The sequence below is a fragment of the Archocentrus centrarchus genome, chromosome 13 (assembly GCF_007364275.1).
Source record: "Archocentrus centrarchus isolate MPI-CPG fArcCen1 chromosome 13, fArcCen1, whole genome shotgun sequence".
NCBI classification, from domain to species: Eukaryota; Metazoa; Chordata; class Actinopteri; order Cichliformes; family Cichlidae; genus Archocentrus; species Archocentrus centrarchus.
Window position 1 is genome coordinate 11414230 of NC_044358.1, and position 25434 is coordinate 11439663.

Genomic DNA, 25434 nt, shown 5'->3' on the forward strand with positions numbered 1-25434 from the left:
TTGGAGCGGCTGTCTGCTGTAAAGCCGTCATTCAGAACCGGTCACGGCTGTACTTTGGGTCAGAATAAATCCGCTAGTAATAAGCAGTCTAAAACACGATGTAATCAGTTAATAAATTGCTTTTTTTTCTAATTTCAAACTGTTCGTGCTATGCTGGCGCCTCAAATCTCTAGCTTCTCTCCCCTCAGAGATCGACGACAACCACTCTTACATTGCTTATCTTGTATTTGGGAGTTTTGTTTTTGGGATGATTTTAGATTTAGATTTATTTATTTAAAGGGGAGAATACATATTGATAAACATCGCAATGTAAATATGCCAGAATCAGCCGAAGGCTCCTTTCCATGTGTAGTCCCTGGAAGGTCAGACAGAAAAAATAGAAGGGGAAGAAAAACAAAACAAACAAAAACAAAAAACAGACAACAATACATTCTAGACAGCAGAAACATTAAATTACACATAAATACAATAAGAAAACAAAAAAACAAATATAAAACATACATCATTAATTACAACACATTAAAATCAGGTTAATGATCACAAATCTGATTCCTCTTTAGCCACTGTTTAAGATGAGTTTGAAATGTGTTAAAGGTAGTGCATTCTCTTATTACAGCTGGAATATCATTCCAAATCTCATCGTTCTTAACTGATAACGCTGTTCTATGTTTAAATGGTATTACACAATCACTCCAGGAGAGGCTCTAGTTAATCTCCCACTAATATTTGATTTTAACATGATGAACTCACCCAATGAAGGGGGAGCAAGCTCATGTAAAATTTTATAAATAGAGCAAGCAACTTAAAATGTCATATTTCTGGAGTATAAGACAGTGATGAAAAGAAAATGGCTTTTTATCTAACACTTTTAAAGCCTTTTTAAATAAAGATTCTACTTGTCAGTGACCAGTTAGTAAAACAATATTCTATGTGAGAAAAAAATCTCAGAGTAACGAAACATTCTAGCTGCATTTTCTGGCAGTGACGAGCTAATTTGCTTAAAACTGTGTCAATTGAATTTAACGATCTTAGATATATTTAGTATGATTCTTGATGATAAAGTGGAATCTGTCGGAATACCAAAATATTTAACTTGTAACTTGTGTCTTAACTGGTAAACAAGGAAAGAAGGACACGCACATCCAAAACGAATGCTGGGTGCTGGAACAAACAAAATTAGTAAAGAGAGCGGTGCATCTTACTTTATTAGGTAATGTGCTTTCCCTAAGTCTTTGGCTGACTTTGTTATATTGAAATAGTTATTGCACAGATAGTTGATACAGCAGTGTATCAACTTGTACCATAAAAAAAAAAAAAGTCAAACAATTTAGGCCATTTTTTTCTATTGAATAAAGACAAATCTTGCAGTCTAACCACCAGATGGCAGCAGATTACTTTATTTCTCTGAGGGTTTGGCCAGGACAAATTTATTTTTGCTGTAATTTCACAGGAAGGACAAATATATAACCCTTATATGCTGTGTGACCTGTTTTGACCTTTGACAGTAAAAGTCATAGACACTGACCACATGTTCCCAGGTTCCTGCAGACCCAGGCTGCTGCTGCTCTTCGAAGGATGGGGGAATCTCAAATCAGTAAAATGGCATAAAGAGCCTTTCACATACAACACTACTACAGCCAGCCCATCATTTCTTTTAGCTTTCACTGCACACAGACAGTTTGCCCCGAGCAAAGCGCGGCGCAGCACAAGCAGGCAGTTGGGGGAACAATCGTGTGCCACACCCATGGCACGCCATGGGAGAGCTGCACCTGCAAGCACAAACACATGCAATGTAACTAAATAATCTAAAAACAAGCAAATTAGTGAAAGATAACGGAAATTAAAGACTATAAAGCTGCCAGTGGGAGAAACACATGTGCAAGCCCCACACAGCCAAGGTGTCCTAACACTGAATGCATGGATCCGTTTGCAATAAGCAAGTTTTTATGTTTTGTGTTCTGTGTGTTAATTTATGTTGCTCTGTTACTGATAATTACAGATAATAGGGTTTCTCATAAAATAGCAGTGAGGACAGAGGTTATTGGTGGTTATGGTTTTATAATAAACAGTTCCAGAATGTTCTTGCCATTATCATCTATTAAATTAGGTTCTATTCTATACATGTAGAATGTAGATAGGGAGCTGTAGTTCAAAATTTGGTATCCACGGGTTACCCAAAGTCAGAGCCAGAGTTAATGACAAAATTCGGTTACTTTGTGCTGTAACTTGCCTCTTCTGTCATTGTGCCATTACTGCCACAAACTAACTTTAATCTGTTTTATTCTTCCAAAGCACTGAGGAGTGAGCGGTCCTTATCTCTGCTCTGATGGAGGCTACACTGGAATGTAAGGGAGGAATCTGTTTTTTCCTCTGCCCAGGAACTTTATCAGCTGCTCAGCTTCTAAGTAACTTCACCAATGAGCTAATAAGCTGATATTCCAGTAACTTGCAGCCTGTACCTTTATGTGCCATCATCCACCCTCAAGTTCTTTAGAACTTTCTTGATAAACCTCAGTATTACTTATGATCCCTTCAGAGATTTTTATTTATTTTTTATAATAACCTGTTTTTTTTTCAGCTTTAGCACAAAGGTCTGAATGCACTGTGTCTGTGTGTGTGTCTGTGTGTGTGTGTGTGTGTGAAGCATAGTGCCCCTGGATGTCAGAGGCAGACAGAGGCCCTGTTCAAAATGAAAATGACAGTTTTGATGTGTTTCACCTCCTGTTTTACACGAGAATTTAGAAACGGCTCCAGAGTGGAGCATTTCTGAAACGCTTCCATTTCAGTGTAAACGGACGAAAACGCTGCTTTATGGAAACGGGAGCACTTGCACATGCGCACTATTGTTGCGGCTCCTATATCCACTCCGCCAGGAACTGCAGCGTTTTCAGCGTTTTGCATTTCTGTGTAAACGGAGATCGTTTCTGAACCGTCTCCGTGTAAACGTGTCATTTTTGGAAACGACACCGGCAAAATGGTGTCATGTAAATGGGGCCAGAGAGAGGTCCAGCAGATCCAGCCCCTCAGCAGACCCCAAGAGCACTGAAGACCTGAGGTCCGAGGACAACCGTACACCCACCCCAGCAGAAGGTAAAGGGAGGCCCCAGATGGAGCCCCCAGGGCCAATGAGAAAGAGCCCTAAAAGACCAGAGGCAACAGACAGCCAAGTCCTCCAGAGGTCGGCCATCCCAGCACGAGCCAAGGACAGGACAGGACAGGGTCCCAGACGCACGAGGACGTCCAGCACCCGACAGAGATGCTCAAGGGGCAACCCCCCCCATCCTCCACAACCATGTCCCACAGGGGCACACATGACCCACCCTCCGATGTGCAATGTGCAAGTGAATGGATGCCCCCCCAGCCGCTACCCTAGGTTAGAGCCAACCCGGCCTCCAAACCACCAGCCACACACTGCATGTCACGGTCCCCGGGTTTTGGATCCAGAGGTTCATTATGTGTTCATTATGCTTTTTGGTTTGGAGAATGATTCAAGTCTTTTTGTTTCTTTTGGAAGTATTAAGTTTACTGTTAATAAAGTTGTTTTTTCATTCGCTTGTGTTTACAGGTCTTTGTTATCTTATTTGTATAGATTCTTTATGGTTTATTTTCTAGTCTTGTTATCAGAGCATTGGTTTAAGTTACCGTGACTTTCTGGTTTGGTTAGTTCCCTTTTGTCCCATTCTGTTCCAGTCTCGTTTCTGTGTTGACTTTAACTCCCCCCCCATCTCTTTGTGTTTACTGTGTGCACCTGTGATCTCCACCTGTTTCCATGTCCCTCATTACCTCCTGTGTGTCTCCGTCTTCCTGTGCTGAGTCATCCTTGTAGCTGTGTGCGCCCTCGCTCTGTGTTCTCTGCCTGCACTTTTAGTGGTTTCTGATATTTTTGGGTTCCCTGGTTTGTTTCTTGTGATTTTTGGACTTTGGGGACTTATCAGCATTAAATGCTTGCTTTAAGTTTGGACTTCAGTCTCCTGCGTTCTGCTTTTGGGTCTACAAATAAACACTCTACACAGCGTAGCACGATGCATAACCAGACATCAGCTTCTTGTAGCATTTCTTGGGAATCTTCCTCATGGTCAGAGACCTCCAGATATTCTTGGCTGTACATGGAGCAGCTGCAGCTTCTAATACCATTTTCAACATGGTTAAAGTCACGTGACTGTGACAGTCACTGTAAGATGTTCCAGGACTTTGTCTGAAGTCACATATTGGTGGATTTTGAATTATATTTATATTGTCTCTGAGTGTGCTGGAGCCACGTTTTCTTGTGTGTTTCGGTCAGCAGTGGCCGTGTCTTTGAATGTGAGCATGGATCCCTGTACTGTGCTGACATGAACTGAATCTTCAGTGGTTGCTAACACCAGGTCCTGTTGTTTATTTTTTGCAGTCACCCATGGGATTTTAGCCACCTGCCTCTGATAACTTCCTCTTCCTGCCATGCCCAGTGCAGCCACAGTGCCTCTGATTTCAGTTCCAATTCTGGAAACACTTCATGGATTTGCTATTTTTTGCATTCCCACTTTTGTTTGTGCAAAGTAATGATCTCTTAACTTTTTGGACAACTTTCCTGTCTTAGCTGAGTTGCTAATATATGATCAGATGTAATAATAAATGTATCAGAACTTTGTTTACACAGAAGCCTTTTAACAACACCTGATCTGTAAATGTGCGATCCCACGAGTGATACCATTAAGGGCATGAATAATTTGAAGTCAGTCAAAAAAGTATTTTATGTTAAATTTGGAGAAATCTCTTGTAATTTTAGTTTTATTGAGCTTTTTTTAAATGTGTGATTTGGTTATTGCAAACAACAGGAAATTTTTAATTTTTTTCCAGTAAACTTAGTTTGCTGAATAATTTTGCTTCCAGTTGTAGGTCCCCAGACTTGTGCTGCTTACTGATTAATGGCTTGAGTTCCCAGAATGCTTTGCCCCTTGGTAACATTTCTTCAGAGGCCTGTGGCTCAAAAATTCTTCCATCTGTTTCAGAATGGAAACTGTTACCTTGGCTCACTAACTTTGATTGTTATTATCATTGTTTTATCCTTTATATGTGGCTCTGCTGAGGTTTGGATTTGCATTTCTTGCTGTCAGAGGTAAGAGCCTCGGTGAGTTTCTGTTTGCAGTGAGTGGACACAATGTGCCTGTGTGACTATCAGGGGAGGGGGCTGTTTTCCTTTGCTGACTTCAGGTGCTAGGCAGCCGCTCTGTCCTTCACATTCCCCAGTTTCGGTCATGTGACTAGAGTTTGGCTAGAGTGAGCAGAGCGTGACCAGAAACATTCACAAACTGTCCTTTCTTCTTTTCCCCACTCATCCAGGTTTAGGTGTTTGATTAGAGACAGCACAGCGAAGGCCAAAGAAAACTTTCTGCTATATTTAATGTTATTTTAAGCTTATGCTCGAACCCTTTGTCAAAACATTACAATCGCTTTCTTCTAATAAAAATGATTCCTTTCATTTGATTTCTTTACATTTGCCACAAGTGACGTGCGTATCTTTGAATGGTTCAAAGTACACCTGTGTGTGAATCAATGATTAAGGTAACACTGACCAAACAGGCCTGAGGGTCCTCGAGCAGTCAGTGGAGCAGCACACAGGAAATGGTTCTCAGTGCTAAACGTGCTCTGCCATCATGATGCTCTGCCACACATCTGAGAAAAGAGCTCAGCTGGCTTGCTTCATGTTTTCTATTGTTTTATTTTTTTGATTTAAAATTTGACTAAATATACAAACTTAATGAGAATTTCTTATTAATCGCTGAAACTTTTGTATTTAGCCATTTGAGGAGGCTTTCTTTGGATGTTTATAATGTAAACATAAAAGGTTACTCTCAATAGTTACAATTTTATTGAGCTCCAACCTGCAGTTACTGTAACCATGACCAGATGTTCATTGTCCACTGTTGTAAGCGACATTGATATCGGAGTAAGAGACAGCAGAGTAACCTGATACGACACAAAGGGACCTCTTCCATATTTCCTGAGAGATATTCATTACCTTTTCACATACCTGCCTTCCTCAGGTGTGTCTGCATGTGTTTGGAAACTATATTGAAAGGTCTGTTTGTCGTGGCATGGAACTTCTGCTGCTTTGCTGCATCGTGTTATTAAATAAAGATCTCAGACATGAAAAACCAGATAGTAGAAGATTAAGGAGAAGTTAAAGATTTACTACATTTACTCTTAAACTCTGTTTTTGCTTTGATGAGCTTGAAATATTTGACTTTGTTACATATTAGTATTACCTATAATGTTTTTATTTGAATTGATATTTTTTTAACTTTATAGTTTTTATTTTGATTTCAGGTGATTTAACCCTATTAAGATGGTTGTTTTATTGCTTTGAGCTGCTGTAACAAAGACATTTTCTAACTTTGGCTTTGTATCCTGTTCACTGACCAACAGCCAACGTGTGTTCCTGCAGACGAGTGCAGGGGCAAGAAAAACAAACATGTAACTTGCCTGGAATGAATCCACAGTTTTGCACCCACTCTTCTCCCCTCTGCCCGTTAGCTGATCCTGTGGATAACTGTTTGGAGCGTTTGTGGTAACGTTCCCAGCTGGAGGAGGCTCAGCTCTCAGGATCGAATATCAAGGTTACTCTCACGGAGATGCCTGAATAGAACACGCTCCATTACTTTGTGTTCCTGGTTTACTGACTCATGCAAGAGTCAATATGCTGTTAAAAGATGAACCAACTCTTGATTTAAAGTTCTTGATGAAGACACTTTTTTGAAAATAAAACAGGGTAATATCTTAAAAAGTCATTTTTATTTTTAACAAAGCCATCGAGAAATACGCTTCACCTGTATGTAATACAGTATGATTACCTCAGTTAATGAACCCTTTGTTTATTCTCAGTACACACTCTGACCCCCCCACCCCCGCTGCCTCCAGTCTTTCAGCAGCTGTCCTTTACCACCCTGCAATAGAAACTCATTTTAAACTCATTTTAATGCATGTTGTCAGTTGTCTTGCTGGTACAGGTGATTATTGAAACTCTTTCTACGGTATTTACAACACACAATCGATCGCTCATGCTGTTCAACGTAACAAATTTTACCATTTTCTACAGAAGGGTTCTGGACAATGAAAGTGTCAGTGTGGACTGTGAAAAAAAAAATACTTCTGTAAACATTAAGAAGTTAGTACTGTATAAAAAATATGTAACAATAACAATAAATCAGTCATATTAAATTTAAAAACAGAGGATTATGTTATGCACACAAATGTGTCTGGTATTCATTCTCAGTCTCTTGAAAACAAAAAGCCCATCACAGAGATATTTAACATTACAGGCAAAATCAAATGCATTCATTGAGCAGTTCTCTTTCTTCCATGAGCGCTTTGTCTAAATGCCATTTCACCTTGATGGAGTGAGCCACTTCAGGATTCAGTGTAGTTTTTCCTTCCTTGTTCAAACATAGTCCTTCCTTTCTAAACCCGGGGCGCCTGCAGACCGTGGGGCCGAATAAGCCATTCGTGAAGGGTTGTATCGCGTCTCGCGTGGCGGGCAGGAGAAACAGAGCAGTCCACCACCCAGAATCAGGAGTGCAGCCGCTGCCCAGCCAATATACAATGCAGCCCCCAGCTCCCTCCGCTGAGCATCGGTAAGTAACGGATTGTAGAAATCCCTGATTATGGTGTTAGCAGACCAGGAGACAGGAATGAGCTCCATGACACCAGATATAATGAAGAGGACTCCAGAGACAATCATCACTTTGGCCTTGGCTGACTCATTTTCAATGCAGTTGGTGCACTTGGCCCCCACAATGGCAATGAGCACAGCCAGGACCGCTAACAGGATGGAGATGACCGTGAGAGCTCGGGCAGCTTGGAGATCTTGGGAGAGGGCGAGCATGGAGTCATAGACCTTACACTGCATCTGTCCCGTGCTCTGGACCACACAAGACATCCACAGGCCCTCCCAGATGATCTGAGCTGTGACAATGTTACTGCCAATGAAGGCCGTCACCCTCCACATGGGGAGGGCGCAGGCCAGAATGGCAATAATCCATCCCAAAATGCACAGAGAAATACCGATCAACTCCAGCCCTGCAGACATGCTGAAAGTACTTTTCCTTCTCCTGCTGAATGTAGGTCACACCTGAGATAAGATCCCAGAAAAAAGGTCTGAAACAAGGAGAAGAGCCGAGAAGAGACTCACTTACAGGTACAGTTCATTTCAGGTCTCGCATCTGTGTGTGATGATCTTTCACCTCGACTTCACTAGTGCCCTTTTTATGAGGCTGTAGGGGAGGAGTCCTTGATGAAGCTGACATCACCAAAAGGGGAGGAATTACCTGGACATTCACATCTTTTCTGCTATCAGCTTACATGGCAAGCTTCACAATGGGCCTGAACACAAAGAGGCCTTTTACAGCTAAAAGGGGTATGTAGTTATGTGTTTTTAGAAGCCAATAAACAACTCTGAGATTAAAAAATTAGACTTACTGTATAACTGAAAACAAGTGGTTTCAATTTAATATGCAAATGTTTGGCAAGAAAAAGATTTATTTTTCTGTCAAACAAACTTTAAATGAATGAGTGCATTAAATATCCAAAGTTTATCAGATGTTTTCATATTATGAAATCAGTGAAAACTGTTGTTTCAGTTTCAGGCTGCCTGTAAACCTTTAGACCAGCCTTCTCTCTGTGGGATGATGTTGCTTTTTTTAAACACGCCTGATAAATGAAGAATCCTGACCTCAGGTCTTCCACAGCAGCCTATTAATCTTGTGATTGGTTCAGAACCGCTCGCCTCTCCAAAGTGTCAGTGTGCCAGGATGTTTTGTGTATATAATCCTGCTTTAAGATTCACTGCAAGCTTAGTTTTTGAAGTCATGCAGCTTTACAAGAGCACAGAATGAAGTTAAAGCTCATACACAGAGTCACAGTTATGAGGCTTTCACCTGGCAGTACTCTTAGCTTTAATGGGTCTTTATGACTCTTTCTGTCTATAGCATGTCCTTGAGTTTCCTTTAGTCCAGGACTGTCTCCCTAGGAATGCCCCCATCACCCTGGACTCTGTAACCCAAGCCTACAACCCCCCACCACTCCCACCATCCCAATGAAAGTGAATACAGTGAGTCCATTGTTTGGAGAGGGAGTTCAGATGGTTGACTTTGTGGAAGCTGGCTAGGCAGTGGTTCTTGGTATCACAGAGCTAACAGACACATGGGAGACAGGCAGGTGAATGCGTGCTGTGACACACTGAGCTGTCTGATTAATGGCTGAGTGTGCAGGATAAATGAAATCGTTCTTCCCCTTCAATATAAGGCTTGAACATTTTGCAGAATCAACTTTTGAATGCATTGTTCTCATTTTAGTTTGAAAAGTAGAGTCATATTTATTTCATAATTATTTTAAGGTTGTTGTTTTGATTTGTTCAAGCTAAATACATTTATTCTACCACTGATGTACTGAATATATAATTCAGTAAGTCAGCAGAGACTTACTGAATTATATATTATTGACCTTTATGCGGGTGCATAAGTTTGGGCACCCTTGTCGTATTATTAGGGCCCGAGCACGAAATGTGTGAAGGCCCTGTTGTAATTGCTTCCTTTATTTATTTATTTTTATTCAGGCAAATGAATTGCCGTTTTGGCAGCTTTAACATACTCAAAAACTCATGAAACTTTGCACGTGCATCATACCTGGTGAAAATTTTAGTATTTTAATGGCATCGGGCAAGGGCCAGCCAAAATGCCTCGGTAGCGCCCCCTAAAGTCCAGCCCCACCGCTGTGTTTCACGTACATTTATGAAACTTCAGAGACATATGTATCATATCCAGACGTACAAAAAATCCTCTTGGAGCCATGCTCTAAACCCAACAGGAAGTCCGCCATTTTTAATTGATTTGAATACCTTTAGCACTAATTATTGGAACACAACATTTGTTTTCTAAGCTCATTGACCCTTGACCTACATACACAGGTGAATCCAATTATGAGAAAGGGTTAAGGTGGCCAATTGCAGGTGCTTCTCCTCTTTGCTTCTCTGAAGAGTGGCAACATGGGAGCCTCAAAACAACTCTCAGATGAGCTGAAAACAAAGATTGTGCAACATCCTGGTTTAGGGGACGGATCCAAAACGCTCTCTCAGAGACTTCAGCTGTCAGTTTCATTTTGGAATAAGGTGCTGTGGACTGATGAAACTAAAACTGAGTTATTTGGACATAAGGGGTGGTATGCATGGTGGAAAAAGAACACAGCACTCCAAGACAAACACTTGGTACCCACAGTAACATTTGGTGGTGGTCCCATCATGCTGTGGGGAATCTTGTTAAAGTTGAGGGTCGCATGGATTCCAGTCAATATCAGCAGCTTGAGAACAATGTTCAGGAATCAGTGACAAAGTTGAAGTTGCGCCGGGGCTGGATACTTCAACAAGACACCGACCCTAAACACTGCTCAGAATCTACTGAGGCGTTCATGCAGAGGAACAAGTCCAACGTTCAGGAACGGCCATCTCAGTCCCAGACCTGAATATTATTGAACATCTGTGGTCTGATTTAAAGTGGGCTGTCCATGCTCGGAAACCATCAAACCTGACTGAACTGGAGATGTTCTGGAAAGAAGAACGGTCCAAAATACCTTCAACCAGAATCCAGACTCTCATTGGAAGCTATCGGAAGCATTTAGAGGCTGTTATTTCTGCAAAAGGAGGATCTACTAAATATTGATGTCATTTTTCTGTTGGGGTGCCCAAATTTATGCACCTGCCTAATTTTGTTTAAATAATTATTGCACACTGTCTGTAAATCCTACAAACTTATATCACTGTGTCCGTCTACTATATGATATATTTAACTGAAATTGCTGATCTGAACAACCAGTGATTTATGAAGGAAAATCATGACAATTGTCAAACTTTTGCCCACACTTTTGCATACCACTGTATATGATGGGTGTATTTTACATGATACTAAAAACTCTCAAATAGTCATTTTACACTAGATGCCCTTCCTGACACAACCCCAATTATTTATTATCATTTATATTTTGGTGCTAATACACATTATTCAAATGTATGAATTTTTGCTGCGTTTTATACTTTAAATTAAATTATAAAAGTTATATTATAAATTATTAAACATTTTCCAATCACTGAAAACAGACATAAAAACACTCATTCTGTTTTTCATTCATCATTTTATGGATTGATAAATAGATTATCTTTAAGTGTTATCAATCAGTCAATCATCATCAACAGTCAAAGCATACAGAAAACACAATGGCACTTCATTCTAATCAAAGCACTGAAATATCTTTAAAAACTGTAATCAGTACACTAAAGTTTACAGGGATACAAATGAACATATTTTCTTTAGTTATGGATTAGAAAGTATATAATTTTTTTTTAATCAAGGAGAATATATATATATATATATATAGTTGTTAGCCTCAGCTCTTCCAACAGTGACATATTTGCAGTCAAATGGGTCACTGTTGATTAAAAAAAAGAGTCCAAATGGAAAGCAAAGTTGTTGTAGGATATGACAAAAATGGGATACACCATGCCAGAATGAGGAGTTTTCCTCTCAGCATGAAAGCAGACAGATTAAAGTTTCTAAGGAATGACTCTCCTCCTCCTACTGAGCCGTCTCTTCCATGATGGCAAAGATGTGAGAATAGAGCAGATGTGTTTTTTCAGACATAGCCTCTCTTATCGTAGTCACTGGGGGTGACGGACTTTGGTTGAGAGTATATCTTTGACGGAGGCCCGTACTTTTTCTGACGCTTCTGGTGCCAGCTGGACACGAAGATGCCGCCTCCTATGAGAAGAAAAACAGCTGCAGCCCAGCCCAGGTACAAAGCTTCACCGAACTCTTTCTTCTCCCCCTTAACTTCTGCTCCTGAATGGTAGAAGTCTTTAACAATATCGTGGGCAAACCATGACACAGGTATGATCTGGGTCAGAGAAGCTAGGATAAGAGCCACACCAGCGACTATCATCATTCGAGCCTTGGCTGCCTCTTCATCCAAACAGGTGGTCCACTTTGCCCCTATAATGGCTGCAAAAAGTCCCAGAATTCCCAACACAATGGAGGTGATAGTGAGGGCACGAGCAACCTGAGTGACCTCTTTCAGATCCAAGATGGAATCATAAATGTCACAGGCAATTTGACCTGTGCTCCGAAACATGCAGCTCATCCAAATGCCCTCCCAGGTCATTTCAGAAGTGATGAAGCTCCTGTCAGTAAAAGCTGTCACTTCCCACATGGGCAAAACACAAGACGCAATGGATAAGATCCATCCCAGGAAAGCCAGGGCCACTCCGAGGATCTCTGCTGAAGACATGTTTGGACTCAGTGTAAGTAAAGTGTCCACTGTTAAAAGTCAAGTATCAGCTGTCCCGACTGTAGTCTGAAGAGATCTGAGTGACTGAGATTTGAGTGTCTGATTGCTGATATAAGCAGCAGATTGCTTCAAATAGAAGGAGTCACTCAGATATTGATCAGGGGAGTTCAAACTGTTATCTGCCCCACCTCATTTGAACGGCCAAAAACAGCCACCTCAGCTTAATGATTCAGCTCCCACGGCCTCAGCAGCTCTCCCACCTATTCTGGTAAAGGGAGAGTAAACAGAGTCTGTGTCACTCAAGTCGACAGCAGTTAACGGATAACAGACATGGTAACGATCGAAGGATGAATGGTTGAAAGTGGAAGACACAATATCAGCTTTAGCATGAGTCTCATTGTAGCTGTGTGGCAAATGAGTCAGATTGCTAGAAAAACACTGTAGAAAATAGGTATTATTAATAATACTAGCTGTGCAAATGGGTTGTGAATCGTAGTATTTTATTATGTATTATTTGTATAACCGGCATTCACTGAAACTGAAAAGCAGGAAGGGAGAGGCACAGTGGAAGTGGTGAAAAGGATGTGGGAGGAAAGTTGTCTGGAAACCAGTGGGAGTACTCTGATTATGTGAAGGCTGTGACTGTATACGTGAAAGTCTGAGCATCATTACGATAAATAGGATAAAAATCATCATCCCACGTTCGATGGAAGGCCTGCATAATTTTATTTACAAAGTTTTGGGAAAAGTGCTTTCATCAGGCCAAAAAAATGCATTTTTTTAAGTGTCCTTGAGGAAAAAAAATAACATTTGTGTTACTTTTCTTGCTACGAAAAGCACATGGAATTCTGGGAGGAACCTAAAGTGATTCAATTCAGAAACCAAAGGATGATTAAATACTGTGGGATGTGTATTGTGCTGATATTTAATGCTAAAAACAGCCTCACTGCATCTGCTCAGTTGACTAATCTGTCACCCTGTGAAATTCTTAACTGAGACCACGAGTGTAACTGCAACACAACACAAAACTCCTGTAAACATACAGTGTGCACGGATCACGGACCTGTTTGTGTTGGTGAATCCAAGAACACACCAGGTAAAAGGCCATCATGTTGGAAACTGCTTAAAGGGTCTGTGTGCACGACCTCGTGGTTGGGTGGAGGTCAGTGCCCTTCTTCTGAAAGTTATTGCATCAGCGGTTTAACCTTCGTTTCAGTGAGCTGTGGAGAAAAACCCTCTGACCTCCAACTGATATGATGCGGAAATGACCGCAGGACTGTGGCAGGAGTCAAAAGCATGCCCTCAAGACACCAAATGAATCAGAAGCTTGTGTTTGAGCCCAGCATGATTTCAGAAATTAAAATTTTCTTCAAGTTGTGAGTGAAGCTTTGACTCATAAAGATTACACTACAAATACCAGGAACCTTAATATTTCATTCTGAGTCTGTGACATGATGTCGTCAGACGTTGTCCACACCTCACTTCAACAGCAACAACATTTTTTTTCTCTTACATCTGCAGTTTCTTCAAAATGGGAGCTGGTTATGTGCAGTCACTGCTTTTCTATCATTTCTGACTGGGCTAGTGTGCTCTCCTGTTAACACATGGTTGCACTGTGGTGCTCAGTGGCACGTTTTGGAGGCAGGTCTGTGGTCACTGCAAGAGAACTTCTAGTATCCTTGGAAGCCCATCTTGAGATCATTAACCTCAGAGCTGAAGCCAAAGTTAAGAACACAGGAAATGTTTATAACTGTTTTTGTTAGTTTCTTGTGGACTTTTAGCATTTCTTGTGAGCCAGAATGGACTTTGTGTGCAGCCCTCTGCAAAGAGGCTCTCGTTAGTTTTAATCATTGTTTAGCATGCTCAGTGTTGTGCTGTTTGAGTTGCTAAAAGAATATTAGAGCAGGTTGGTATGAAAACATGTTGCAAAACATTTAAAAGAATTTTGATGAGTTGCAGATTTCTAAAAGTGACATCAGCGTGTCTTTTTTGGTTTAAATCACAGGTTTTTGTTCTCCCTCTGTGCCTGTACTGTTAAAGTGTACTGTTTAGATATTATTTTGTATGTCTTTTTTGTATAGTGCTTTTTTAAACTTACATTTACATTTCTATACATTGAAGTCACCTTCATGCACTTTAAAGTCTGTGAATCCTACCAGAAGAGCGCAGTAATCAGTTGCAAACTAGCCGATCAATAGAGTCTTTGTGGCTGAGTTGGGACCCGGAGCAGGTTACCTGCCCCTGCAGTCGGAGACTCTTATCTCCCACTCAGTTTCACTTTGCAAACGGAGGGCAGGCTACAAAGGAAGGGGAGCGTGAGGTGCTCTTCGGACACAAGGCATCTATTGTTTCTTTCTTTCTTCTACACTGAAATAAAATACCTAATTTTGGAATGCACCAGAGCTGTTCTCATTGGTCAAACGTGGCCGAGCTCGACAGCTGGCATGCATCCCTTCCTCTGCATAGCAACAAACTTAAGTACAAAGTGTCAAAAACAAACCAAAAGAAATGTTTTATTCTTTTGTAAAAAGAATCACTTACATAGACGTGTGAATTTCTCAAGAATAGACACATGTTGCTTTCAGCTTTTTTTTTTTATAAAAAAAAGGAAAATGTGTTAATACTTGCAAAAGAAATAAAAGATGCACATCACTGTAAAAAAAAAAAAAAGGTCATGACTAAAACATGAAGCATGCATCAGTCATTCAAACTTAAAGTCGTAGCTAAGCACCAAACCATGCATCTACTAACCACAATTCTATAAACGCAACTCATCATTTCCTGACGTTACACATTCATACATAGTCTCTTCTGGTGTATCCATTCACTGGCATTGTTTTTACAGTTGAATAGTCGATGCGGGAAGGTGCAGAGTCACCACCGCTCGGCACTGTGACTGATCTGCGTGGACAGGAGCAGCAGAGTAACGCTCCCCCTAGAATGAGCAGGCAGGAAGCAGCCCAACCAAAGTACAGAGCATTACCAAACTCCCTCTTCCCCGTCTCCTCCAGCATAGGGTCATAGAAGCCCAAAACAATGGCGTGGGCTGTCCAGGACACAGCCACAAGAAGCAGCAGTCCAGCCACCACAAAGGTCACCCCAGCAGCCACCATGAGGCGAGGTTTACTGCTCACATCCCGGCTACAGTTGGTGCACTTGGCACCAGCCACAGACAGAGTGATGCCCACAATGCAAAGAACCATAGAGACGATGACCAAGGCACGAGCTGCTTGCAGGTCAACTGGAAGCCCCAGCATGGATTCGTGGATCTTGCAGTGCATCTGGCCCGTGCTCTGCACAGAACAGTTCATCCACAAGCCTTCCCAGATAACCTGAGAAATGACAATGTTCTGGCCGATGTAAGCCGCTACTCTCCACATGGGCAGGCCGCAGGCCACCATTACCCCCAGCCAGCCAGCCACAGCCAGGATGATCCCGAGGATCTCCAAGCCAGCGGAGTACATAGTCGGTGCTAGGGATGAGGAAGGAGCTGAATAAAATTGTCTTCCAGTGCGCTGAGAGATAGAAGGCCTTCTGTGTCCGTGGGCTCAACCCTCCTGAGATGAAGGTGGAATCGGATCTCTGCGGCTCAAAGGCCGTCTGAGACTTTTAGTGAGAGAGAAAGAGAGAGGGAGAAACAGATTCTACCTTCTTTATACGGCTTAGACGACCGAAGGTGGAGTCAGCTTAAGGTGGCATCATGTTTACCTTCAAACTACGTTTGGTTTTGAGGATACATCAAAGTTCTGTGTAAAGTCTGATACAAAGGGAATTCGTGCAACATGAGAAAATCATGAAAATCAGTGTTTTGCTTGAAAGAATCGTTCAGTGTTGAGAAAACACTGAACGATTACCCTCCTGAGAGCTCAGGTCCTCTGCAGTGGTCAGAAAATAAGTTAAACTGAAAGGTCATTTTTTTCCTCGGTTCTCAGGACGTTTCAATAAAGTGCTAAAAATTAAAGAATTGATTTCTTTATGGAAGGTAGCGTTATCTAACATCCAAACCACATGTTCACATTCATCATTTACATACTAAAGCACATATATTGCATCAAGTTAATGCTGCTTTGTCTCTCTTTTTAAACTGGAGACAAAATATTTCAGAAATACCATTTATGCATGTTTCTGTGACAGGTGACAGCCTTGGAGAAAAATGCTGAATCACTCGCTGAATGAGAGCCGTGCAGGGAAAAAAAAAGAGCAACAATGGCAGGTCTTGTTTTTTGGTGGTCAGCCACATAATCCCTATAGCACAAAAAAGCGGGCCTCTTTCCTGGCATTTGTGCAGGGCCGTTGGGACTTTTTGACATGTCAGTTGAGACTTGTGCCTGTTTAGAGAGAAATGTTTGATGACTAATCATATTACCTCATTTTAAACCAACATCCTTAATGATGGCTTGTTGATACTGAGTGCAGTAGGGATTTTAAACTCTTTTGAATAACCAAAACGACCTGAAAATCAAACCAGATATTGTCCCCTTTTAGCATTGAGAAATATTTACTCGCAGCTCTTATTTTCTCAGAGAACATATTTTCTTTAGTTTTGGATTAGAAAGTATATAATTTTTTTTAATCAAGGAGAATGCCTCACAGTTGGGAATATCTTCTAAAGAGTCTTTTTCCCTTGTAGACAATGGGTAATAAGTGAGTGCTGTCATTAAAGTCTTTCCACTAATTGACAGAGGTCGTGTGGGGTCAGTGATCAGAATAAGCACAGTGCTTCAGCCCTCCACATGTGCGCTCCACTCCTCCTGACAGAAGCTGACTTTTGCATTTAAAGTAATAAAACTACAAATATTTTTTTTTTAAACAGTGCATCTAAAAATGGCTACAGATATACTAAAAAAGACTTAAATTGTGTCGAGCCTAAAATCCTGAGTTTTATTTGAAATGTTCTATTGTTTGCATGTATTTATTACGCAAGGAAATGCTGAAGTGAAAAGATAACATTAAACATGTATGTGGGGAAGGATGTGGGAGACCTGACACAGTCATGAGGGATGACACAAGACTTGCACACAGTATCATATACGTCCACTCAGTAACATGACCAGGTGACTAATAGCCAACTTTATGATGTCTATTGTGTTGCAAACATGGTCGTTATTTAAAGATTTCACCAGGTGCACCGGGTTGAGTCAACCTTTTCTTGGTATCACACATGTAGCAACTTGTATTTTCCAGAATACTTTGCTCAACATTCACCTGTTATGGGAGTGGGAACCAGTCTGACCTGTTTGGGGAGGGTGTTGTCTCTTCACAGCAAGGCTTCCTAATCCCGGGTCCCCTTCAAATGTTTTTTTTAGCTCTAAAACAGGTGTCGTAAAGCTAACATAGTTTAGCATTAAGTGTAGTGGAGGGTAATTAAAAGTGGCATGAATCATGAAGGGAAAGAGTAAAAGATAAGGAAGAAAAGTTTTGTTTGTTTGTTTGTTTTAAAGCCAGCGGTGTACACAAACTGAGATGACTCTTTCCCCGTGGCAAAATACGCCCTATTTCACAGCCGCTACAGCTTAAGCACTTTATCTTCCCTGATTAAAGAAGCATCCAAAGCAACACCTGTCTGTTGCCCAATTTATTTGTCATTGACAAAACAACAGCAAAGTGGGATTTTGACCTGAAACATTTCCCTTTTTTTAAGGTTTTGAGAAATCGCCTTCCTCTCATGTCAGCCCTGTGAATCATTAAATGTGACTCATAAATGAGCAGAAAACATGACTGAAACAGGCCGACTGTGGCTTGCAGCGTTCTTGAAACCTGTTCAACCAAGAAAAAAAGGTGCAGTTTTAGATTAATCTGTGACTTCCTTCTTTGTTTCCTTTTTTTTTTCTTTCCAGTCTACAGCCGTACAGCCATGCTTGTGTATGGTAGTGTGGGGTCAGACTACTCCCTGAGGTTGTGAAATATTGGCAAGCACGTGGCTGTGTTGCATACTCCTGGTGTTACAGTACACAAACATGCCCACAAACACTGCTTTTTACTGGTCCTTCTAGTCTGAACTGGGCTTGTTCTTTGGATGGCGTCCAGCTGCTTGTTTTTATTATGTCCACTCGAGCAATTAAAAGTTCAGTTTCAGTAGCATTAGCTCTTGCTTTGATCCTGAGGCTCTGGGTATTTTTGGTTCATTTTTTATTTCTATGATAAGCAACAAACGGCCCTCGTCTGTTTTCTGTGTAATTTGGTGGTTGGTATTTAATTGTAATGCTTAATGAAGTGTTGCATCACAATTGAATAGATAATAGATGGAGGCCTGATTCATATTTCTTTTAAAAATACCTTAGACTATGGGGCATTAGGAGTGTTACTATGAATAGGTCAGACTTCATTAAGCTCCAAATAACAGGTTAATTTCTCATTAAACAAACAAAAGACACATTTTCCTCTTGGCTGACCTAATTATATTTACACTATTTCACACACACCCACACACACACACACACACACACACACACACGCACACACGCACACACACACACGCACACACACACACACACACACACACACGCACACACACACACACACACACAGAAAGAATAAAGTCTTCTAAGAATGTGACTCTATGGCTCCTAATGATACACACTAACAGGTGAGTTTTGAAGTCTGTTGTAAAACAGTTATGATTTCAGAAAGATCTCTTCTAAGAGTTCAGGTTCCTGTTTGTGTCATATGATAGTGACACACGGCCAAAGATGAGTCAGTCACTGAGGAGCCCACAGTGGTGTGCATAAATTACCCACTGAAACTGTGACTGTACCTGAACAACCGCCTCAGGGTCTGCTCTGACAATATCAGATACACAAACAAACCCATTCTGATTCATGAAACCACTTTTTGTTTATCTGTTAAAAATCACAAACAGTACAACAAAAGACAGTTTCCCTGATGTCAGAAAACATTTTCCATGGAGAACAGGAAGTCATCCTTTGATATCTGACAAAGCTCAACACAGGATGTCTCATACATGAATGGAAATAAAATAAAAGTTACACAAAGTTTTTATTTTATTTTATTTGTTTGAGACTGTGAAAAAAAGCATTGATCTAGTATAAGGAGAGACACCTTGATGGAAATGAACTAGTAGCTTATCACCTCTGCCACGGAGGTCATGTTACTGCTGGTGTTTGTTTGTGTGTCCTTCTGCCTGTAAACACAATAGTTCAGAAATGAATGAATCCTGATAAAACTCTGTGGGGGTGTAGAGTGGAGTCATGGGTCTTCAAGGTCAAATTCAATCATTTATTGGTCAAAAATTGACAAAAAGCCTCATAATGTAGAACCTATTATTCTTAATATTTACTGTCAACATGTAGCAAATACCAAAATATCAAGTCACATTTGACCTCTGACCTTTTCTTCAAGGATAATAGATTGAGCAAAAGGTCAAAGTGATAATAATTCCATACAGAGCTTTTACAGCTATGGTTCTTCCCGCCCCTGTTTGCAGGCATATAGGGAATGATATATGGGGATGGATTCTAAATGTCAGGTTACTTTGGACCTCTGGCCTCTTCTTCAAGATCAAATAAGGTCAAACTTTCATAAACTGTCTTTTATCATTAAAACTATGCATATTTCTGCCTTTGTTTGTATTGGAAACATTTAGGAAATGATACAGGTGTGCAGGCATTCTGAATATCACATAAAAGTTTGCGTCCAAATATTGTGTCACATTTCAGCTCTGAGCTCACTCTTACATTTCACACCTGCCTTGCTTTCAAGCTGAGCGCAGCACGTGTTTTATCTTTAATAGAAGTGTCAGGAGAAGGAGCTGCCGGGTTAGTTAGAAATATACTGCAGTATAATATTATATAATAATAGATTATTCGTGTCCAGTTATTTATTTATTATCCTTGCTCCTACATAACAAACATCAGTCATGCTGCCCTTATCTGACCTTTACTGCACTACAAACTTCTTAAAGATCATTTTAATAAGAACAAAGAAAACAAAATGAATATATAAAAAATACATTATTATTCCCTTAAATATAAATACTGCCCAGAATGAGATGCCTTGGTGGAGGTTTGCACAGTTTTCCATACTGAGGTTAAACACAAGTGTCAGTCTGCAGATGTTTTCACTGCTTTGCCACCAGTTTGACTGGTTGGGCATCTGAGTGACAGCCAAAGGCAGCCGTTACTGTGAAGTCTGAGCTTGTTTAATACTGTTCCCTCTGGCACTTTCCCACAGCTCATGCTCTCGAGGCTTTGACCTGCTGTATCAAAATTTAGGCTGTTGGGAACCTTGTGCATCATTACTGTTTTCAGGCGCAGTTTAATTACTTTGGCATGTACACAGCTGAGGGACTGAAAATCTTGATAGTATGTCCTGAAGTTTAAAAAAATGACAATTGTTTTCATGCAGCCAGCTATATCTTAACTTTATTCTCTATCTGAATCTTAAAATGATGCTGCATGTATATGAATGGTTGTTTCATTACAGCATATGAGGTATGTGATTGGAGCCTCTGAGGCCTATCAGCACTAATCTAGCCATGAAACTATCTCTCCTCAGAGTCTTAATTGTGAACATTCCTCCCAGCCTCCTTGTGTCTGGAACCCAATCTCCATAGCCAGGCTCAAGTACCTTTAATGATCCTACCATGGATAAAATAGAGGTATTATGGTCCTGACCGTACTTCTGGCTCTAAAACACTGCCTCTATTCATTTCTGGGACAATCTGATTCTCTTTCTACCTCCCTTTGCCCCCTCTCACCATTCCCTCACTTAGGAACAGTCACCTGAAATCACTGTGTTGGTTATTCTCGAGCATCTCCCTCCTGATGTGCTCTTACCACTGTGGAAAACTATCAGTAAGTCAAGTGGGACCTGGACTAGAACGTGAACGTTATCTGTGAAGACGTTCTGTCGGACACGTCTGCAACTATTCCTATTTCGAGGACCGACATCACTGCAAGGTCAGCTTTAATCTCTTTATTCCTACACTCTGTTCATGCATCCGGATGCATTTTTTGTATTTGGAATATCATCAGTTATGTTCTAAACAGCTGCTTTAGAAGGAAAAAGTGGGTGGGTTCAACAAATGTTCATTTTAACATTTATTCAAATCAAATAAGGTGCTATTGAAATGTGTGTGTATTATCATGACAATAAGGGTTTTTTCTCTAAATTGAGGCGTCAGTGTTTCAGAGTTCGTCAGCAATAAATCTGTTGTACTAATGTCTGATGGAGACCATGTCATCAGAGCCAAAAAAAAAAGAAAATGAAATGCTAAAGTATAACAATACAAACTGTATTTGTAAGAACCTGTTGGAGAAGCTGGTTTTTTTTTCATAGTTCCTCAAAATCTGACATTTTGAATATGCATGATTTCATGTGACATCAATAAAGTAGTTTCAGCCGGTGTTGCTGCAACACATGACAGAAAACAGAGTAAAAGGAGACAAAAAAAAAGTACCGTTTATGGACAACATCATGTTTAAGGGTGTGGCAAGTCTCGGTGTGGCTCCTCTACCCTCAACGATTACCCAACGTAGACCAAAACTGACATGATGACACATGTTTGGGGCTGAGAGCAGGATAGAGAGCAGTTATGACATCACGGCTCTGTTATCACCACGTGTGTCAAGTCCCTCCTCAGGTAAGTATATAAAAGGTGCGTTGCAACCTTACTGAAACATTTACACTTGGGGATCTCTCAAGCAAGCAGACCAACTCTCTGGACTTTCTTTTTGAAACACTGCAAGAAACTTTGTGAGGAAATATGGCATCAGCTGGCTTTCAGATACTGGGCACTGCCCTGTGCATTATTGGCTGGATTGGGATCATTGTTATCTGCGCTTTACCCCAGTGGAAAGTGACAGCCTTCGTCGGCCAGAACATCGTCACAGCTCAAACTACGTGGGAGGGCATCTGGATGACCTGCGTAGTCCAGAGCACAGGCCAGATGCAGTGCAAGGTTTATGACTCCATGCTGGCCCTGCCCCAGGACCTCCAGGCTGCACGAGCTCTTGTCGTCATCGCTATCCTGACTGGTATTATTGGCATTATGCTGGCTCTGGCAGGGGGCAAGTGCACCAACTGTGTGGAGGATGAGGGTACCAAATCCAAAATTGCCATTGCAGCTGGTGTGTTCTTCATCATTTCTGGTCTTCTGTGCATTATCCCCGTGTGCTGGACGGCAAACAGTATCATTCAGTCATTCTACAATCCACTGGAATCTCAGAAGAGGGAACTGGGAGCTTCACTCTTCATTGGCTGGGGAGCAGGAGCCCTACTCATTATCGGTGGTGCGTTCCTTTGTGCCAACTGCCCTCCCAAAGATAACTACTCTGCCAAGTACTCAGCTCCCCGTTCATCTGCCCCAGCTGGGCCCAAGGGCTACGTCTGAGGAGAGACAAGCAACAGGGGAGGCTGAGCAGGGCAAGAGACTGAAAAAAGACTTGATGCAGATCCTCTGTGGTCCATTATATTGATTGATGAAAATATTACAGTAATGCTATTGTGCTCACAGTTTAAATTGAATGCACAAAAGTGCTGAATTACATGTTGTCCACCACATTTGTTTAATAATTGCTAAGAAAAAAAGAGAGAGAGAGAGAGAGAAGCCCACCACGCCCAACAAAACTGGGTGTGATGCAAAAAATTGTGCCACACTGTGGACTCACAAAACTGTGGAGTCCCACAATGCCAACACGAGTAACGGAGTAGCATTCATCATGTTATTTGGATGTAATGTATTTTTCTTTCATGTTTTCCATTTGTAACTTTTGCAGAATATTTCATGTGTTTAGTGCATTTTTATTCTTGGATGTTTGAAACTGTAAATAAAAACTACTTTTTAACCAATGCGCAACCAACATCTTTGTGAGTTTTTATAATTAAAACTGTATAATCTTCAGATTAAAGTCTTCAGAAAGAGGACTCATCACAGCTCTGCCTTACAGCACACAGCCTGATGTTCAAGAACTAAGTAAATTAATAGCTGCATGTACAGATGCATGTACAGATGCATGTACAGATGCATGTACAGATTTTACTCAATATTCTTTAACAAAAAAAAAGAAAAGAAAGCTGTGCATTCTGTATTATCACAATAAAGGCATTCAATTCTGTTCTTTTCTGTTATATTCTCTCATAACTGAAAGACAAACTTTTCCTTAGAAGGTTAATAAGAAATCAATCATTCCTTTCTATCCTGTTCACTCACTCATGAATATTTTCATGGACTCTGTGAGTTGGCCCGTTTGACTGTGTGTGGTAACAGCAGCATGTAATATCATGTAACATGTCTGTTTTACATTTGTTCCTGCCAAACAGGTTCTGTGTACTGTGTGTGATTAGAGTGGTGTGAGCACACCTTCAAGCTTTCACAGTAAATAACAAACAAACAAACAAATTTAAAATATGTATTTTAAAGTATCTGTTTGGAAATCATCAGTTGTGTTCTAGACAGCTGTTTTAGAAGAACATGTGGGTGGGTTCAACTAATGTACATTACAACAATTATTCAAATCAAACTAAATGTTATTCAAATTTGTGTATATTGTTGTGAAACAGCATTAGTGAAGGTTACCAATGATCTTCTTACAGCCTCTGACAGTGGACTCATCTCTGTGCTTGTCCTGTTGGACCTCAGTGCAGCTTTGATACTGTTGACCATAACATTTTATTACAGAGATTAGAGCATACTGTGGGTGTGGGCCGTGTACTTGTTGGTCATTTGTTTTTGTTTTTTCATTTTAAAAACAGACAAATTTAAAACAGATTTTTTAAAAATATAATTTTCATTTCATACTCCAAATCCATACAATGTAAAACAAATTATATTTAATTTTCTCCCTTTGAAATCAAATCTAAATTTGCAAAGAATAGGAAAAAGAAAAAATGTCAGGCTTTTTATTTTTCTCAAACCAAAAATACATTTTTTCTTTTTCTTGTTTTGTTGTATCAGAGAAATGTTCCCATCGATCACTATAAAGTTACCGCACGATGGAGGAGCACGTAGTGTTTCGGTACACTTGTCTCTTAGACTTTCGAGTCCACTAAAGCCATTTTCTGTGTAAAATGTCCTGATGCTCCTCGGGGAGAACTGCCTTTCTCCTCCATAGCAGTGTGAAATAACCACAGTGATTGCTGTAGAACACAGGCCCCTTCTTACCATGTGTACAGTTGCTTCAGAGTGTGGTCGTCCTGAATAACAGCTCTGAAAACCATAAACTGACACGAGCATCAAACAAACTGAGCACTCTGTATTTACGCACCTTGAGTTTTCTTGATGATGGTGGTAAACTTCCGGTTTTAGAAAAATAAAAAGACGAACTGTTTGTCTGTATCCTATTCTGACCCAGGTTAGACTTTTTTTTTTTGGGGGGGGGGGGGGGTTACATTAGATGAATTTTGAGTATGAAATGAAAAAAAAAAATCATTTTTTTGTTTTTCAATATTTGTTTTTAAAATGAAAAAACCAATGACCAAACAGTACACGGACCCTCGTAGGAGGTCATTTTGATTGTTGGGTTTCTCTGTATTATTGTAGGGTCTTACCTTATAATATGAAGCACAACTGTTTATTGTTTTTGGGGGGCTATATAAATAAAACAAAATTGAATTGAATTGTGACAATAAGGGTTTTTTTCTCTAAATTGAGGCGTCACTGTTTCAGCGTTCGTCAGCAATAAATCTATTGCACTAATGTCTGATGGGGACCATATCATCAGAACCTGAAAAAGGTTAAGCATATAACAATGCAAACTTTATATTTAATAACCAGTTGAGAAGCTGGGGTTTTTTTCTGTCATAATTTCTCAAAATGTGACATTTTGAAGGTGCATGATTTTTATCTGACATGAACAAAGTAGCTTCAGCGGGTGTTGCTGCAACACAACAGAAACTGTCTCACTGTGGCTCCTCCACCCACAGCGATTACCCAACTGAGACCAAAACTGGCACGATGACACATGTTTGGGGCTGAGAGCAGTGATGACATCACAGCTCTGTCATTGTTGCATGTGTCAAGCCCCTCCTGACTGTTTCTCCAAAATGGCTTCCTCTAAACTCACATGACTCTAGGTGCGTGCTCAGTTACTTGTTGAACACTCCCCCGTGCTGTGACAAACACCATCACATCCTGCAGTTTTCTCGTACACATTCATATGCAATAAAATA

The 25434-nt window shown here is 40.6% G+C and overlaps 4 protein-coding genes across 4 annotated transcripts; 1 reads left to right on the forward strand and 3 right to left on the reverse strand.

The window, feature by feature from the left end:
- Nucleotides 1-6794: 6794 nt before the first annotated feature.
- On the reverse strand, nucleotides 6795-8091 carry LOC115790105 (claudin-3-like). Its single transcript, XM_030743773.1, has one exon. The coding sequence runs from the start codon at nucleotides 8063-8065 to the stop codon at nucleotides 7418-7420; it is 648 nt and encodes a 215-aa protein (XP_030599633.1). The 5' UTR covers nucleotides 8066-8091; the 3' UTR covers nucleotides 6795-7417.
- A 3289-nt stretch (nucleotides 8092-11380) lies between these two features.
- Nucleotides 11381-12351, reverse strand: LOC115791125 (claudin-4-like). The gene has a single exon (XM_030745245.1). The coding sequence runs from the start codon at nucleotides 12304-12306 to the stop codon at nucleotides 11656-11658; it is 651 nt and encodes a 216-aa protein (XP_030601105.1). The 5' UTR covers nucleotides 12307-12351; the 3' UTR covers nucleotides 11381-11655.
- A 2750-nt stretch (nucleotides 12352-15101) lies between these two features.
- Nucleotides 15102-15875, reverse strand: LOC115790298 (claudin-4). Its single transcript, XM_030744103.1, has one exon. It carries the CDS (start codon nucleotides 15768-15770, stop codon nucleotides 15102-15104), a length of 669 nt encoding a protein of 222 aa, XP_030599963.1. The 5' UTR covers nucleotides 15771-15875.
- Nucleotides 15876-21956: 6081 nt separating this feature from the next.
- On the forward strand, nucleotides 21957-23116 carry cldna (claudin a). Its single transcript, XM_030744487.1, has one exon. It carries the CDS (start codon nucleotides 22031-22033, stop codon nucleotides 22655-22657), a length of 627 nt encoding a protein of 208 aa, XP_030600347.1. The 5' UTR covers nucleotides 21957-22030; the 3' UTR covers nucleotides 22658-23116.
- Nucleotides 23117-25434: the final 2318 nt, after the last annotated feature.